Source organism: Perognathus longimembris, chromosome 1, assembly GCF_023159225.1.
Source record: "Perognathus longimembris pacificus isolate PPM17 chromosome 1, ASM2315922v1, whole genome shotgun sequence".
NCBI lineage: Eukaryota > Metazoa > Chordata > Mammalia > Rodentia > Heteromyidae > Perognathus > Perognathus longimembris.
This window is the reverse complement of record NC_063161.1, coordinates 65,178,096-65,197,086: the sequence shown is the minus strand read 5'-3', so window position 1 is coordinate 65,197,086 and position 18,991 is coordinate 65,178,096. Positions and strand designations below refer to the sequence as shown.

Here is an 18,991-nt window from a genome sequence, read left to right as displayed (position 1 = left end):
AGTGTATCTGTCATACATGAAGAATACTGAGACAGTGCTAAGTGTAGGACACAAACGATGAAACAGACAAGTGTGATCGCTGGCTTGGAGTCAGAGGGTTATTTTTCAGGACGTACTTCTGGAAAGCTGTAGCATGTTTGAGGGGATTTTTGAGGCTACCCTGAGATTCAGGTTAGTCTGGAAAAGGGTATCCTGTGGCCGAGCCTGCTTCTGGGAGCAGTGGGCAGGACATACACATGGATCCCATCATAGGAGGGGAGGCTAGGACCCCTTGATTCTTAAGTTTTAAAAGGTGAGAAGATGGCATCAGTGAATGAGACTTGAGCTGAAGGCCTAGGCATCTTCTCTTAGCTTTCCCCACCCCAAGCTGGCACTCTACCACTTGAGCCACAGCTCTACTTTTGGCTTTTTGGTATTTAATTAGAATCTAATTGATGTTTAATGAGTAATCCACCAGAACTTGTCTGATTCTCTCTCCTTTCTCTCTCTCTCCCCCTCTTTCTCTTTCCCCAACTCTCTGGCAATCTCGGGGCTTGAACTCAGGCCCTGGGCTGTCCCTGAGCTTCTTTTCCTCAAGACTATCACTCTACCACTTGAGCCACAGCTCTACTTCTGTTTTTTGAGTGCTTAATCGTAGATAAGAGTCATGGAGTTTCCTGCCAGGGCTGGCTTCGAACCACAATCTTCATATCTCAGCATCCTGAGTAGCTAGGATTACAGGCATGAGCCACTGGCACCCAGCTGTCTGATTCTCTTTTATTTTTAAAATTCAAAATGGAAGGCTCATGGAACATAACAGATGAGGTAAAGTTGAGCAAAATACATTATATATACTTATGGAATTTTCATGATAAACCTACTTGTGCTATTAATAATAAGTCAGATAGATAGGTAGATAGATAGATAGACAGACAGACAGACAGACAGAATGCTTAGGTTAAATTTCAGAGGGAAAATTCAGGGTCTTATACTAGAGTATTTAAAACTAGCATAGCTACAGCCAAGTGCCAGTGGCTCATGTCTGTAATCCTAGCTACTCAGGAAGGTGAGATTTGAGGACACAGTGCAAAGTCATCCCAGACAGGAAAGTCATTGAGACTCTTATCTTCAATTAACTACTACCATTTTGTTTTTGTTGTTGTTGTTGTTGTTTTTAAAGCCAGAGTAGAGGTGTGGCTCAAGTCCTAGTGTTAGCCTTGAACAAAAGAAACTCAAGGACAATGCCCAGGCACTGAGTTCAAGCCCCAGAACCAGCGCACACACATACACAAAAAAGTAGCATAGCTCCTGAATGCATGACAGGAAAGATCCTTCATTTAATCTCTACTTAAACCACATTTATGAACAACCACAGATCCTCTTAATACATTCAAGCAATGTAGAATTCATGTATATTTAAACAAAATACTTGTGGAAGTGGCACTTTGGTTCAAAGTGGTAGTGCACTAACCTTGAGTGAAAAAGCTCAGAAACAGCATTCAGGCCCTGAGTTCAAGCCCCACCACTACCACCACCACCAACAAAAATACTTGCAATGTCAACCAAATTCTATTTCTCAATGGAGCACATTTGAAACTCACTGCACACTTCTGTTGTGGAGTCTCCCAGCCCTTAACTGGCTGAAAGTTTGCATATCTCGAGACTGAAAAGCACTTTGAGCTTCATAATCACTGCAGATCACTGTTAGCTTTATGAACCCTGATCAGATCTATGCCTTCAGGCAGACATATGCAGTTCTGGGCCTCCAGGTGGCTGAGAGTTCCTGCATTTTCAAGTCACTCCTAAGAAAGAGACAGACACAGAAATGGACAAAGAATGAGAAATATTGAAAGAGACAGGGAGGTCCAGAGACAGAAAGACACAAACTGAGAGACATAGAGAGACTAAAAGACAGAGACAGAAAGAAGAAGATGACAAAGAAGCAAAGGAGGAGAGGGAAGGAGGAGGAAGAGGGAGAGGATGGGAAGGAGATTGAGAGAGATAGAGAGGTGGATAGGGACCAGTCTGAAGGAAGTCTGCCAGTGCTAGAGTCTTAGTGGGAATGAATAACAATCACACTTCTATGTTTTCTATTCAAGTTTTATATTTGTTCTAAGGTGGTTCTGACCTTAACTATGCAGAACATGAACTCAAGATGGTTTCTTGGGGATTTTGGTGGACTTCCACTCTTTCTCTTGGCCCAAACATCCATATTTAAAGTACTGACTGAGGCTGGGCACTGGTGGGTCACACCTGTTATCTAAGCTACTCAGGAGCTGAGATCTGAGGATGGTGGTTCAAAGCCAGGCCAGGCAGGCAAGTCCGTGAAACTCTCTGTGTTGGACATCAGCATGCCCTGGACGCTATCCCCAATCAGGCATATGTGGCCAGGGCTGTCCTTTACTCCAAAGCCACTCCCAATCCCCAGGGTGCTGGGCCTCCTGTGGTAGATTCCAGAAGCTTCTGCTGACAGGGCAGATGTCCTTGCAGCTGGGTGAGATAGCAAGCTCTGGCCCAGGGGAAAACAAAAAGTCTTGGGAATAAGCCCCCTGGGAGAGATTTTTCTTACTAGATTAAAAAAAAAAAAGAATCTTTCGCTTTTTATCTTGCCTTGAATGTCAATATGAGACCTAAGGCTATACTGACTTTATAAAAAACACAAGGAAGAAATTAACCCTGCAAGGATGGGGGAGAGATAAAGGAAACAATGATCTCAATTCTCCAAGGCACCACAGAGCTAGGGACTGAAACAATGCCAACAAACACCTGACCTCAGAGCACTTGTTAGGAGGATGGGAAAAGCACCTACTGTTGCATCTCAGCACTGAGGCTTGAACTTGGGACCTGAGCACTTAGCTCAGGTACCTTTGATTTTCACTCAGAGCTGGCATTCTACCATTTGATCCACAGCTCCACTTCTGGCTTTTTTTTTTTTTGTAGGGGGTGGGGGGCTGGTTAATTAGACATAAGAGTCTGACAGACTTTACTCTCTGGGCTGGCTTGGAGCCAGGATCCTCAGATCTCAGCCTCCTGAATAGCCAGGATTAGAGGCATGAACCACAGTGCCCAGCATGGTCAGTTTTTCTTCACCTTCACCCACACATCCCGGATTTTGCTCTCCTCCAAACTGTGAGCTCTGAAATGACTTCTTGCTTGTCTTGCATGTGCTTGCTTCATTTCTCTTTCTAGATTGCTCAACTACTTAAACACAAGACTGTTTTTTTCTTTTATTTCCCATATAGAACATTGCCAGACAAACAATAGAATCTTGGCAAACATTTGTTGGATTAAATAATGGTAATAAATACATCATATAGTATTCCTTAATTGTTTCATCATGATGACTGAGAATATTGAAGGTTTGATCATTACCTGCAGGGTTTTATTTTTTTGTGTGTTTCTTTTTTTTTTTTTTCTTGTGCCAATTCTGGGGCTTGAACTCAGGGCCTGGGCACTGTCCCTAAGCTTTTTTGATCAATGATAGTGCTTTACTTCTCAAATCACAGTTCTAGTTTTTTGGAAGTTAATTAGAGATAAAAGCCTTTTGGATTTTCCTGCCCAGGTGGCTTCAAATCATGACCCTCAGATCTCAGCCTCCTGAGTAGCTAAGACTACAGGCATGAACCACTGGTGCCTGGCCTAAATACGTTTTAAATAAGGGGCAAGCAAGTCATTTGTAACAGGGCTTTGCCTTTTCCAATGTGTGCCATTGATTATCTCAGCATATTAGTCCAGAATGTTATTTCAGCTGTAACTACTAAAATAAAATCCCCAAACTGCATGCTGGTGGCCTAAGCTGCTACTCAGGAGGCTGAGATCTAAGGATACTGGTTCAACCAATCATGAAATTCTGTGAGACTCTTATCTCCAGAAAACCAGAAGTGGTACTGTAGCTCAAAGTGATAGAGCGCTAGCCTTGAGCAAGAAGCAGCTTAGGGACAGCACTCAGGCCCTGAGTTCAAGGCCTAGGACCCCCGAAAGCATGCATGCATGCGTGCATGCATGCGTGCGTGCACACACACACACACACACACACACACACACAGCAGAGATGCACAGCAGTCCAATGACAAGTCTATGGGTCATCATGAAGAAAAACTCTCCCACTAGAGTAGGAACTCTGCCTTTGATAACAGGATGTATTCACTGAGAATCAAGTGAAATGCACAGAAATAGAATGCAGATGTAAGCAATTATGAATCCAGGCCACCTACTCTGCCTCCAATTTATTTTTAGCTGGAATGTGACTAAAGTCTTTTCAGTACCACAATTAATGTTCAAGGATCACCATTAACTTCCTCAGGGACAAGACAATGCATAGGAGTTTTGAGTGAAAAAGAGTGATTTTTTTAAAGTAATCCAGCAGGGAAAAGTTTATAGTTTTTAGTTATTTTCAGTTTGACCCAAGAGGAATGACTCTCTCAATACTGAAATATAAGCCCAATGCTGGTGGCTCACACCTACAATCCTAGGTACTCAAGAGGCTAAGATTGAAAGATTGTGGTTCAAAACCAACCCCAGGCAGGTAAGTCCATGAGACTCTTCTCTCCAATTAAACACCAAAAATCCAAAAGTAGAGATGTGGCTCAAGTGGTAGAGCCTTGAGCCAAAAAAGCTCAGGGATAGTACCAACACCCTGAGTTCAAGCCTCAGGACCAAAACAAATACACAAAAAGTCATTGATGTGCTGTCTTCCTTCCCCTCTTCCCCTCACCCTAGGAATTCACCCCACTCTCTGCTTCACTCCTGGGCTCATCTCACTTTGGTATGGAAGGAAAAGGGAAGAACAAAGGCCATCTCAGGACTGTGCAGCCTGTGTGCTGGTCCCCTGCAGATAGATCACGCTGTACCTGAAGGTTTTCTTGGCCCATACTCAGACACTGAACTCTCTCTAGAAGAGGGGAGACACTACTAGCACAGTAGGATGCCTGTTCATCATTCAAACCTATCAGAATGGAATGAAACCACAAGTCCTCTCAATTCTATCACTCAGGGCAAAAGGAATCCAAATGGAAATTGGAGTGCTGCAAGTCTCAGGAGGGAAACTGAGGAGAATGCAAGAGGTCCCCATCTCTGATGTCCGTTCGACTTAACACCCCTGGGAGGACAAGTTGCCTCCTTCCTGGGGCACCCAAGTGTGTCCCTGGAGATAAGGGCCCTATAAGAACACAACCCACTTGATCTCATTGTTCTCCCAGAAAAGGCCTCAAAGCTTTCACACTTGCTCTCCTCAAATCTAGTTTCCACCAAAAGTTCAGTCAAGAGCTCATGGTTCACGCCTGTCATCCTAGTTACTTAAGAGACTGAGACCTGAGGATTGAGGTTTGAAGCCAGCCTGACAGAACAGTACATGAGACTCTTGTCTCCAGTGAACTAGCAAAATCCTGGAAGTGGAGCTGTAGCTCAAGTGGTAGAGCACCAGCCTTGTGGGGAGAAGTAAAGCCAGAGCTCAAGACAATGAATTCAAGTCATAGTACCAGTAACAACAATAACAACAAACAAACAAACAGAGCTGTAGAGAGTTTGTTTATAATGGATGTTTATTTTATGTTGTTTATTTGTTAGTTTTTATTTATAATGTTTGCTTGCTGGGGTGAGGGGGTATGGGCTCTGTGTGTGTGTGTGTGTGAGTCTCAGGGCTTGAACTCAGGGTCTGGGTGCTGTCCTTATGATTTTTGGCTCCAGGCTAGTGCTTTAACATTGGAGCCATGGCTTTACTTCTGGATTCTCTGGTAGTTTATTAATGATAAGAATCTCTTGAACTTTTCTGCCCAGGCTAGCTTTGAACTGTGGTCTTCAGATCTCAGCCTCCTGTGTAGTTAGTGATCCAGGCAAGAGCCACCAGTGCCTGGCAGAACATCCTTCTAATTGAGCCAAATAGTCAGGGCCTCCAGCACTGCAGGAGAGGTGCTGCTTGCTAATCAGCATCCTTAATCAGGAACAGAGAAGAAAAAACACATGGAAAGGCTCCTTACAAAAAGTATCTTTTTAATTTGTTGAAGACTTAAATTCTTTCTTTCTTTTTGGAAGAATTATCAAAGATTCCTCCTGGAAGAGACTGCTGAGTTCTTTCTGCAACCACAAGAGCAGAGAGAAAAACTAAGTCAAGGAAAAGGTAAAGTAATAAATTATAAGAAAATTTAAGATTCCTAGTAGACAAGGACTATTTAGTTTTCTTGTGTCTATATTTTTTTGTGGAAGAGAATCTTTTCCAAATTTTTTTATTATTATAGTGTTTACCATAGTCTTTATATATTATTAGAAGATATTCTAAGATATACATGTATGATACATTCTAAGATATATAAAGTATATACATATGGATATTTTGCCATTGATGCAGAAAAGTGTTAATTAGTAGTAACATAAATGAAAACAATCTATTGCTTAATCAATAGAAAAAGTAACATAAGTAAAAGCAGTCTATTATACCAGTCTTTTTTCTTTCTTTCTTTCTTTTTTGTCAGTTGTGGAGCTTGAACTGGGGGCCTGGGCACTGTCCCTGAGCGCCTTCACTCAACGCTAGTGCTAGTGATCTACCACTTTGAGCCACAGTTTCACTGGCAGTTTTCTGGTGGTTAATTGGAGATAAGAGTTGCATGGACTTTCCTGCCCAGGCTGACTTTGAACCATGATCCCCAGAGTTCAGCCTCCTGAGTAGATAGGATTACAGGTGTGAGACAACAGCACCCAGCTCCAGTCTTTAATTTCTAATGCAGGTATTCTGAAAGCATTAATTTATTTACAACATAAATGACTTAATATTTGAATTTGAGTTTTATTTTAACTCCTAGCAAGGGTAGGGCTGGGTTTTTTTTTCAGGCCTGAATAGTTTAAAACTTGGTAAATTACCTTTGTATTTGTGTGTGATCAAATATTATCATTTTCATGTCAAACAACTTTGCAGGTATGAAATGGCTTGTGATTTACTCTTTAATTCAAAAATTTCCTTGCTTCAGATCTAATGGTTACATTTAAGTTTCTGAGTCTTATTTTTTAAAGTCTATTATAAACCAAAGCACGCACGGTAGAGGTTGAAAGTGTGTGTTTGTGTGTGTGTGTTTGTGCGGCACTACTGGGGCTTGAACTCAGGCCTTTGAGAGTTGTCTCATAGCTTCTTTGCTTAAGGCTGGTGTGCTACTATTTGAGTCACAGCTCCACTTCTAGCTTTTGGGTGCTTGGTTGGAGATAAGAGTCTCATGGATTTTCCTGCCTGGGCTGGCTTCGAACTTTGGTCCTCAGACCTCATACCCCTGAGTAGCTGGGATTACAGGTGTGAGCCACCAGTGCTGAGTGCTGCTAGCAGCAGATGGCACCATGCAAGTAGACATAACATTGAGAAGTTTGGGGATGTTCAAGGGAACCTGTGGAAATTCCCAGATATTTTTTTCTTGTGGGAGGAAGCCAAGTGTTTTAGAGTATGGAGTTTAAAATTATCAACTGAGGTGGGGGGGGGGGGGAGACAGAGAGAGGGGGGAGGGAGCATACTTCTGAGAATGGGTGGCACTTTGGGACAATGGGGGCAAATGAGCTGGGCAGGTCGTTAAGAGGGCGCTATTTAGCTCAGCCTGGTTAAAAAGTGGAACATTAGCCAGGCTTGATAAACGTCAGGCTGCCTAATCATCTCAAATCTTATGGAGAGTAGCAAGCCTACAAGTAGTGTTTTCTAGAAGCCAGACACCCTGGGACTTCCCGTTTCTTCCTGGGGGCCGGCACCCTCCAATCCATGTGCCCTGGCCGTGCTCACTGGAGAGGAGAGCAGTCTTTCTCCGCCCCAGCCCCCCAGGCGTTGGGAAGCAACGCCTTTGTTCCCTTGCCTCCATCCGACAAGATGCAAACTCTGTTAACTGCGGGCTTTGGGAGACAGGCAGGATGGAGGAGAGAGGATAGCTGCATTCAGGTCGCTAATGTAGAGCAAGGGGGCAGCACCCTATACGCAGACACAACCCAGAACCGGGCCTGTGACCTGAGCTGGACTCATGGAAGCCCAGATGTGAGGCAGTGAGAATGAGCCGGGTGCCACGAGACACACCTGTCACCTTAGCTACTCAGGAGGCTGAGATCTGAGGCTCCAAGCTCTAAACCAGCGGGGGCAGAAAAATCCCCGAGATTCTTTATCTCCAAATAATCAGAAAAACAAAAACAAAAACAAAGTTGGAAGTGGAGATGAGGTGTGTGGTTCGAATAGTAGAGCACCAGCCTTGAGTGAAAGTGCAAGGCCCTGACTTCAAGCCCCAATACTCTCCCACACACATGCCATATTGTGTGTGCGCACACACACACACACACACACACACACACACATTTTTATATAATGAACTACTAACGCCAGAAATGCCCTCTCCACCTGAAGTCTACGTCCTGCTGGCCCCTGGGGAGAGATCGGCCCAGTCCTGGCGAGCGCTCCTAGACTCAGATCTTTCCAGGCAAGAGCCTGGGAGGAAAGAATCCGAGCGTTCAGGTCGTCCACGCGAGTCTGGGCCTGGCTCCCGGGACAGATCATGAGGTCACGGCGAGGCCATGGGCTAGCTGGCTGCCACGATCGTGGAGTCACTGGCTAGCCCCGTCTTGGGGTCTCTCATGGCCCCGATCGAGGGGCTGTGGGCTGCCCGATCGTGGAGTCTCTGGTGACCCGATCATGGGTCTGTCGTGGTTCCGATCGTGGGGCCGTGGGCGACCCCGGTCTTGGGGTCGCTGGCGGCCCCGGTCGCGGGGTCCTGGTTGCCCCGATCGCGGGTGCTGGCGGGTACGGTCCGCCCGCGCGGTCTCCGCCGCGGCTCCTAGGCGCTCGGCTCCTCGGCGGGGGCTCCTCGGCCTCCTCCCGGCCGGCCCTCGGCGATCGCCGCCCCTCGCGGGCTCCGGAGCGGGCCGGGGCTCGGGGGACGGCGACGGGTCCACCCAGAACGCGGGTCCCGGGCCGGCGGCAGTGCCGCGCGGCTGGCTGGCAGCGCAGGGTGGAGCCTAGGGTAGGCGGCGAGGGCGCCCCCGGCCCGCGGATCGCCGCGCCCCCCCTCCCGGCCGCGCCCGCCCCGCCCGCCCGCGCCCCCCGCCCGCGCCGCCCGCCCGCGCCCCGCGCTCCTCGGGCGCCACCTTGGTGCGGCTGCTCACTCGGGCGCAGGTCCGGCAGGGAGCGTGTGAACCTCTCCTCCGCCGCCCAACCTGCCGGGTCGGTACGGGACCCCGGAGCGCCCCGAGAGCCGGGGGAGCGGACGGCTCCGACCTACCCGGCCGTGCCTGGGGACCGGGGTCACTTCGGAGGTGGCCCGCGCGGAGTCCGCTGCCCTCGGCGCCCGGGAAGAGGGATCGCTCGGGCCCCGCGCCGAGCCGCCCGGGTGCCTGGAGATCCTCGGCGCTCGTCCCGCCCGGCGCTGCCCGGCGCCGCCGGGAAAGCAGGGGTCCCTCCCGCCGGTCCCGCGCCGCCGGGAGCCGGAATCGCTCCAGCCCTCTGTGCCGGACTCCCGCGAGACGGGCGCCCGTCCAGCCCCGCACCCAGCCAGCCCCCCTCCCAGGACCGGACAGAGCCCGCATCGCCCGCCGCCCCACCAGAGCCCCGTCCTCGGCGGAGTCGTCTTCCGGATCCCTCGCCGCCCCAGGTACCGGGCCGGGCGTGTGCTGTGGACGCAGTCCCGATAGGGACGCGGACCGCGGGGTCGGTACCACGAAACCCACGCGGGAGGAGCGCGGACGCGGGGCCGTGGGGGCGCGCGGGGGACGCGGACCCGAGAGCCGCGGAGGCCCCTCTCCTGTTTCTTTTTCATTTTTTCTTTTGTTTTGGGGATCCCCTCTTATTTTTTATTTTTTTGTGGCTTGTGAGAAGCACGATTGGAATAGCCGAGCCCCGAGTAAGTGCGCGCCGTAGCTGTCGGGGGGAAGCCCTGAGTTTTCTCCCACTCTTCCTCTCCGTGGACCGGGAGATGCCGGAGCTGTCGGGGGGCGCCCTGTGTTTTTTCCCATTCTTCCTCCCCGTGGACCGGGAGATGCCGGAGCTGTCGGGGGGCGCCCTATGTTTTCTCCCACTCTTCCTCCCCGTGGACCGGGAGATGCCGGTGGCAGTGGAGAGGCGATGGGGGCCGGGACTACAGCGGGGAGCGGAGGGCGTGGTGGCGGCGGGGAGACCGGGCGTCCGGCACTGACGGTCGGGGTCCCCGCGCGTTCTGTTCCAGGTCCGAGGGAGAAGGGCGACGATGCTGCGGACGCTGGTGCAGCGCTGGAGCGTGGCGGTGTTCCTGCTCAGCTACTCCTCCGTCCCGGCCTGCGGGCGCGCGGTAGAGGGGTTCGGCCGCCGGCTGTGAGTACTCGCTCCCCCGCGGGGAGCTGCCCGTGGGCTGCTGGCTGCTCAGCGGACCGGGCAGCCGAGCCCGGGAGACCCAGATGGAGAACAGGGAGGAAGACCGGCGGGACACAGAGCCGCCGTGCGCCCGCACGAAGGGCGGCCTCCTTCTTCTCCATCTCAATCTCCTTTGGGGAAAGATGGGCTGGCTGCAGGGAATGGCGGGGCTGCCGAGGCCCCCTCCCCCAGAAAGCTGTGGGAATGCAAAAGAAGGTGAAAAACTCCGGAGAACTGAGGTCTTTGCACGTGGCTATCTTACTGCGCCATAGCGGGCTGTTTGGGTGGCAAGAGCAAAGGCTTGACATCTAATTTTATTATGAATGACATAATTTGTTTGAAGTATATAAACTGGACTATATTATATAACTAAAGCATATTATATAAAATGTAGGAAGAACTTTGGCTATGGAACAGATTAAAAAAGGTCAGGGCGCTTGGCCCCACAGCAAACTGTGGGTGCACGAACTTGCTTGGAGTGATGGCTAACAGGCACCAAGTATTTGCCCGGTAGACTGAACGCTTGGGCTTACTTACTTTCTGCATTGGTGGTTCTTTGAAGGATAAATTGACTTTGAGAAGATCATATATCCAAGCACATCAGGGAATATTACTAGGGTGTAATAATTGAAAAAATGAGAAGAGACTGGAGAAACTGTCTTCATGAGTTGTAGGCCCTGGCAGTTCATTGACCTGTGTGAGACCAGCAGACTCAGGACTCAGGAAAAGCATAAGCTTTAAGAGCAAAGAACCATTGGGCTCCAGTGGCTCACACCTGTAATCCTAGCTACTCAGGAGGCTGAGATTTGAAGATCAAGGTTCAAAGCCAACTCCAGGCAGAAAAGTCTGTGAGACTCTTATTTCCTATCAAAACCAAAAAGCCAGAAGTGGAGCTGCGGTTTAAAGTGGTAGAGTGCCAGCCTTGAGTGAAAAAGCTACGGGACAGCACCCATGCCATGAGTTCACGTCCCAATGCTGGCACACACAAAGAGAGAAAGAGGGGGGAAGAAAGACAGGGAGACAGGGAGAGAGGGTAGGAAGGTGGAAGGGAGGGAGGGAAGGAAAGGAAAGGAAAGGAAGAGAGAAAGAAAGGAAAGAAGGAAGGAAGGAAGGAAGAAAGAAAGAAAGAAAGAAAGAAAGAAAGAAAGAAAGAAAGAAAAAGTTAGTTTAAGGAGAACTTTTCCACTTAATAATATAAGTAAAAATATCGAATATTCACAATTGGGTTCATGATGTTTTCTTCTAAATTCTCAGGAGAATAGAAAAAAACACACTTTTTAAAAATTGCCCTGATTTAATATTATTATTCTTAGAGGAGAAACTCCTTAAATAAAATTATTTGAGACATGTCTGAACTTTGGTACTCAAATGGAAATCTATTATAAAGCTCCTAAGGCAAATTGTCTAGAAGATTATACTAAAAGATAAAGGGTCATTGTATTCTTCAAATCAATGTTTATACTCACGTATTTTTGTAAGCTGTTCTCAGACTTCTTTCTTTATTTTGTGACTAGTATTACATTTGATTATTTAACACAAAAATAGAATTATGAATGAAGACTGAAATTTTAAAAGCACACTTAGATTCTATATTTATTTGGCTAAGAAGTACTATCTTGAAGTACCGCCAATTTTTTCAGAGGGTACAGGAGAAATGCTTTTTTCCTCTTTTGAGAAATAGTAAGTAAGCCATGATTAAATCCACAATTCTAGCATATAAAAATGATTCTAAGTTTGTCCTGATGGCTACTTTTTAAAAACTCTTTGTTGTACCTTGCAAAAAATAAAATAACCCACCCACATTAGAAACTCATTTAGCAGCCAGGGGCCCTGCTCTAGTTTTGATTGTGAGTGAAATATAATATTGTAGTTAAACACTCAACAGATGGTTATAAATCACCACAAAGCACCCTCCTCATTCATGCTAATAGATCACCCATTCCAGCCCTGCCACTTCATGCAACACACTCATCAGCAGATGAAGAGATTTCATCAAATTATCACAGCCAAAGGGAGCTTAAAGAAAACAAACAAAAGCATTATTTTTGTCTCTCTGCCAAGTAACAGTAAATTCTGAGCAACAGACAAAACATTCACTTACTGTTACATGAAATCAGGCTAGCTGTGTGTGTGTGTGTGTGTGTGTGTGTGTGTGTGTGTGTGTGTGTACTGGGACTTGAACTTGGAGTCTCATACTCTCCTTTAGCTATTTCCACTCAATGCTGGCACTCTACCACTTGAGCCACACCTTCACTTCCAGCTTTTTGGTTGTTCTTTGAATATAGGAATCTCACAGACTTTCCTGGCTGGCTGGCTTTGTGCTGGAATCTTCAGATCTCAGCCTCCTGAGCAGCTATGATTACAGGTAGATTACAGGCATGAGTCAGAAGGTACTTCTTTTTTAAGGAGACACAGTATTGAAATTGTACTGTCTATGCCATATAAAGGGGGCCAGTACAAGTTGTGAATTTTTTCTTAGTCCAAAAGATTTTATTTCCTGGGTGTAGAGCTTTGACCGAGTTGGAGACTGGAAAGAAAATGAGGTCTCTGAATGAATTTGGGCAAATGAATAAGGCTTGGCAAACAGGTAGCTAGCCCTGGGTTTAAGTCAGAGGGAACCCCAGCAGACTGAGGCAAAAAGCATCATTGACTGGCTGGCTTGAAAGCCAGCCTGGGTCTCTCCCACTTAATGAAAAGCGTAACTTTCAACTGAGTCATGTAAATTGGAAGGGCCTCTGAGTGAGTCATCTCAACTCTTAACACCCTAACCCTGTCTCCTTCATGTATCCCAAGCTTGCTCAGACTGAGTCTTGTCGTGGGAGTTTTGTATCAACACTCAGGCTGTTCTTTCCTGTGCCGGAAGAGAAATTTCCATGACTCTTTATTCTTTCTGTTCCTTGATAGTTCCTTAGAAATGTAATCTCTTTTTCCCACTCTGGTAACTAACTAAGTGGGGGTGGGGGGGATGGTTGCACGCTAAGCCTGTCAATATCGGGGCTTCAACTCAGGAACTGAGCACTGTCCGGTAGCTTTGCTCCCCCTGCTCAAGGCTGACACTCTACCACCTCCAGCTTTTTGCTGCTTAATTGGAGATGAGTCTCTCAGGTTTGTCTGCCCAGGCTGGCCTTGAATGGCAATCCTCAGATCTCAGCCTCCTGAGTAGCAGGATGACTAGAGGGAGTCCCGGGTGTCCATGGAATTTTTATTTTTAAAAAATAACAACTATAATTTGCCTGAATTTAGGATTATTTGTATGAAATGTTCTCCTTCAGTGTTTGCTATTGTTTCTTTTCAAACAATAATCAAGTGGCATCCGACAGAATGCCATATTTCTTTTTCTAAGTTAGGGCCCAGGTATGTCATAAATGCCAGGTGAGAGACTGGGCTACTTTTCATGTTTGCAGTTGAGTTGAAAACCCAAATATTTTTTATACTCTATTTACAACTTAGAGAGTTGTCTAATTGAAACCCCCCTTAATTTTGAATTGATTACTCACCTCTAAGGTGTATCAAGTTTGTACATGCCCATGATTTATCCTATGTCAATTCATGCCTTGTTATGGAAATAAAGAGAATATTTTATGGCCCTTCTTTCCTCGTTGATGAGAAAGACAGGATTGTATTCCTGACCCTCCCATGCAGTTGCCCAATCCAATATTCATGCTTCACAGTATTTAAAGATGGGCTGGGACACCTGTGGCTTATGCCATCATCCTAGCTACTCAGGAGACTGAGATCTGAGAATCACAGATCAAAGCCAGCCTGGGCAGAAAAGTCCACAAAACTCTTGGTTGGGTGTTTTTTTTTTAACTGTATTTTTTTGTGTTTTCTTTTTTGGTACTGGGGATCGAACCCAGGACGTTGCACTTGCTAGGCAAGCGCTTTGCCACTGAGCTACATCCCAGCCCTCCACGAAACTCTTATTTCAATTAGCCACCAAAAAATCAGAAGCTGAGCTGTGGTTCAAATGGTACAGTGCTAGCCTTGGGCGAAAAAGGCACAATGCCTAAGCCCTGAGTTTAAGGCCTAGTACCAGCACTCACACTCACACTCATGTGCACATACACGAACACACACACATCACTTTAAAGACAGAAGTCTTAAAAATACTAAACCTTGTGGAATTATAACCTCTTTGTGTAACTATTTTTAAAAATGTAAAAGAATGTTAAATAGCGTGGCTTAACAATATTTCATATTTTGCTTCAAAAGTCTTTATGTTTTCCAGTATGCTAACAATTTTTTCAAAAAGGCAGGTGAGAAGTTTTGTGTCTTGTAAGAGACATACTATGCTATTTTATTTAATTTTCTTATTGTGCCGGTACAATTGTGACTTGACCATGGCCTGGGTACTATCCTTTAGCTTTTTCAATCAAGTCTGGAGTTCTACCACTTGAGCCTCACCTCCACTTTTGGCTTTTTGGTGATTAATTAGAGAGAAGTCTCCTGCACTTGCTACCTGGGCTGGCCTCAAACAGTGATCCTCAGATCTTAGCCTCCTGAGTAGCTAGGATGACAGGCATGAACCCCCAGTGCTGGCCTCAAGATGTACTCCTTTTAAATTGAAGAAAGTTGTGTCCTATCTGCTTGTAACAAAGCACGAGGATCGAATTAATGACTGTTTCATTCCCACGAGAGTCACCATGGGAAAGCATGTCTCTTGATTTGAGAAGATATGGTAGCTCAGGGAGAGGACCAGTGCTCATGTCTCTGTGGTGAGCTAGAATGGACTGTTTAATAAGAGCGAGACAGAAATGTAGATATGGAGGGCACAGGCCAAGAGCTGAGAAAAAAATGAAAATCCTCTCATATCAATTATTATTGCTGAAGAATTTTTTTAAGCCAGGTGCTTGTGGCTCACATCTTTAATCCTAGCTGCTCAAAAGGCTGAATTCTGAAGATTGAGGTTTGAAGTCAGACAAAGCAGGAAAGTGTGTGAGACTTATCTCCAATTAACCACCAAAAAGCTGGAAGTGGAGCTGTTGCTCAAGTGATAGAGCACTTGAATTGAGCACAAAAGCTAAGTGAGAGCTCAAGCTCCAGCACTGGCCCAAAAGAGTTTTGCTTTGTTTTTTTTAAATGTCACATTTTGTTAAAAGGTATTTATTAAATTTCATTGCTTATGAAACAGGCAATTACATAGCTCTAGCCTTCAAAGAATGCTGTTAGAGGGTAACTACATTGTATTCAAGCCTCTAGTTTGCAGATTATTAAACATTCCCAGAATCATATTGCCAATCATATGTGAATTTTCACGTGTGGCTCCCTCAGAAACAAAGAGAAGTTCCTCCCACCTCATGTAAACCAGGATCCTGCTAGATTTCTTTCTAGTAATCTCATTGGGCTTTTTCTGCTCAAAGCTAACACTTTACCACTTGAACCACAGCTCCACTTCTGGCTTTTTGCTGGTTAATTGGATATGAGTCTCACAGACTTTTCTGCCCAGGAGGCTTTGAACTGCAATCCTCAATATTCAATAAAGACAATGTACCTAATCTCAAACTAAAAGAATTGAGAGGAGATCTCAGCCTCCTGGGTTGCTGGGATTGCAGGGGTGAGCCACTGATACCCAGGAAACCATGGCAGTTTACACTGGAAAAACAGCCTTAAAAGGTTGGCCCTCTTCCTCCTCTGCCCCTGGGCACCCCGAGGGTAGGGGCGGCAGCCCCTCTGTCCACACCCGGGCATGGAGTGCTGATGGGGCTCTCCTTGTCACAGCAAGCGGGCCGTGTCGGAGCACCAGCTTCTTCATGACAAGGGCAAGTCCATCCAGGACCTTCGACGCCGCTTCTTCCTCCACCATCTCATCGCTGAGATTCACACCGCCGAAATCAGAGCTACTTCAGAGGTGTCCCCCAACTCCAAGCCCCCCCCAAACACCAAGAACCATCCAGTCCAACTCGGAGCCAGTGAGGAGGGCAGGTATCTGACTCAGGAAACGAACAAGGTGGAACCATACAAGGAGCAGCCCCTCAAGACCTCGGGGAAAAAGAAGAAAGCCAAACCCGGCAAGCGCAAAGAGCAGGAGAAGAAGAAGAGAAGAACTCGATCTGCCTTGAGGGACCTGGGAGACACCAGCAGCAAGGTAGATGTGGCTCACCATGCTGACCCCTCAGCCGCCTGGCTGGGGCTCCATTCAAGGTGAGTACCGGCTTTCTAGTCTCAGCTCTGTCTTGCCTGGGACAAATCAAAATCATTCTTTTCCTTTGGAGTCTCCATCAACTGCTGTGTAACTTAAAAGCAGACAAAAGTGAAGACTACCCGGGAGCAAGTGGCTCACACCTGGAATCCCAGCTATTCACAAGGCTGAGATCTGGGATTGTGGTTTGAAGCAGGTCCAGGCAGAAAAGACTATGAGAGTCCTGTGTGTGTGTGCACACGCACGTGCACAGAGACTGGGGCTTGAACTCAGGGCCTGGGCACTGTCCCTTAGCTTTTTCACTCAAGACTGGCTCTCTACCACTTGAACCAAAGCTCATTTTTTACGATGCTTGGATATGACCTACAAACACTGCAGAAAAGCATCTTCTGAGCCAGCCACACATCACTGAATTTCAATTTCAAATTATTTTTATTTTAAAACATTACGTTTCGCCAGGCATTGCCGGCTCACTCCTGTAATTTTAGCTACTCAGGAGGCTGAGATCTGAGGATTGCAGTTCAAAGCCAGCCTGGGCAGGAAAGTCCATGAGACTCTTCTTTCTAATAAACTACTCAGAAAAAAAGCCAGAAGTGGCACTGTGGCTCAAGTGGTAGAGCACTAGCCTTGAGCACAAAGAGGCTCAGGGACAATGCCCAGGCTCTGAGTTCAAGTCCCAGGATTGGCAAAAAAAAAAAAATAATAATAATAAGGTTTTGAGGTTTGTTTGTTTGATTTATTTGTTGTTTGGAAGTGGATTTTGAATTCAGTTCATCACTCCTGACTCTATCCTTTGAGCCACACCCTCAGTCTGGGTTTTCTTTAGTTATTTGGTAGGTAAGGTCTTTCATCTTTTGCCTAGTGAGTCTAAACTGAGATCTTCCTACTTTACACCTCCATGTATCTGGTACGACAGTTTGTACCACCCTGCTCAGCTTTTTATCGTTAAGACAGGGGTCTTGAGAACTTTTTGGCCAGTTTGGACTCAAAATGTCATTCTCTTGGCTCGTCTCTGCCTCCCCAGTAGCTAGGATCACAGGCATGAGCCACTGTGACTGGCACATTAAGTTATTTTTAAACATATGTTCTAAATATGATTTAATTTTTAATTAGATTTAACTCTGGTTTTCACCAGCTCGTGAAAAATGAATCATTTCTGAATATTTTTAAGTATTGATTTGAGAAATATTAAGGTTTTCTCATGTATCTATTTGTCCATTAGCAAGCTGACATAATTTTTCCAGAGGAATGCAGTAGAAATAAAACTTGTTTTATTTACACTTAAGTGGTTGATTATCCTTAGTTCATAGACCAAGTAGTAAAAAAAAAAAAAAAACTTCTAGACCAACCCTGGCAGCTTCTGCCTACCATCCTAACTCCTCACGAGGCAGATATTAAAGGATCAAGGTTTGAAGCCAACCAGGGCAGGCAAATGCAAGAGACTTATCGCCAGTTAACCAGCAAAAATATGCAAGTGGAAGTGGAAGTGTGGCTCAAGTGGTAGAGTGCTAGCTTTTAATGGAGAAGCTAAGCCAACAGAGTGAGGCCCTGAGCTCAAACCCCAGTATCAGCAGCAAAGGAAATATATGTGTGTGTATTTGTGTGTATATATACATATGTTTATATATGTATATGTATGTATGTATGCATATTTATTTATTTATTTGTTTGTATCTAGACAAGGTGAAAAACAATTAAAATATGTTTTCCTGGTCCAATAATTTATTTCCTTTTTCTTCCTTTTTGAGAAAGCAATTGTTCAAAACACTGTCTCTTCCCATTTTAATGCCATTTAGTACAATCACAGTGAGTAACTTACTGAGTTATTTTGTTTCTTGAGTCAGTACTGGGACTTGAACTCAAAGCCTGCACAGTGTCCTTTAGGCTTTTTCCCCTATCATTTCAGCCACACCTCTACTTCCAGCTTCTAGGTGGCTTAACGGGACATAAGAGTCTCCCAGATCTGCCTGCCTGATCTGGCTTCGAACCATGATGCTCACAGCTCAGCTGCTTGAGTGGCTGGGATTACAGGCCTGAGCCACCACACACAGCAATATGATTTTTATTTTGTGTCTTCCCATTTCGAAGGAAAATTAACCTGTTTTTTCCTCTTCTTCCCTTTCCTTCTCCTCACAGGACTTATTGAGATTTTCAGCAGAAAACTTCCAAGGACGAATTACAGGATTTTGTAATAGTAAACATATGGAAAGTATTAGAAATATTTATTATCTGTAAATACTGTAAATGTGTTAGAATAAAACTGTCATCTCCATTACTGCTCCATGAAACTGCACATTGGCCATTGTGAATATTTTATTTTTGCCAAGGCTAATCCAATTATTATTATCACATTTACCATAATTTATTTTGTCAACTGATGTATTTATTTTGTAAAGGTATCTTGGTGCTGCTGGATTTCTATATTTTTGTAACATAATGCACTTTAGATCTACATATCAAGTACTGATAAATGACACAAAGAAGTGTCTCTATTTTGTGGTTGATTTTAATGAATGCCTAAAGATAATTATCCAAACTGATTTCCC

At 45.8% G+C, this 18,991-nt stretch overlaps 2 protein-coding genes across 2 annotated transcripts; one reads left to right on the top strand and one right to left on the bottom strand.

Annotated features, from left to right (window-relative positions):
- Positions 1-8,529: 8,529 nt before the first annotated feature.
- On the bottom strand, positions 8,530-9,507 carry LOC125349442 (protein FAM246C-like). Its single transcript, XM_048343595.1, has 2 exons — positions 9,049-9,507; positions 8,530-8,940 (listed from the first exon to the last, which is right to left on the bottom strand). The coding sequence occupies exons 1-2, from the start codon at positions 9,505-9,507 to the stop codon at positions 8,530-8,532; spliced, it is 870 nt and encodes a 289-aa protein (XP_048199552.1).
- A 656-nt stretch (positions 9,508-10,163) lies between these two features.
- On the top strand, positions 10,164-18,731 carry Pthlh (parathyroid hormone like hormone). The gene is made up of 3 exons (XM_048351017.1): positions 10,164-10,267; positions 16,025-16,447; positions 18,582-18,731. The coding sequence occupies exons 1-3, from the start codon at positions 10,164-10,166 to the stop codon at positions 18,589-18,591; spliced, it is 537 nt and encodes a 178-aa protein (XP_048206974.1). The 3' UTR covers positions 18,592-18,731.
- The last annotated feature ends 260 nt before the right edge of the window (positions 18,732-18,991 follow it).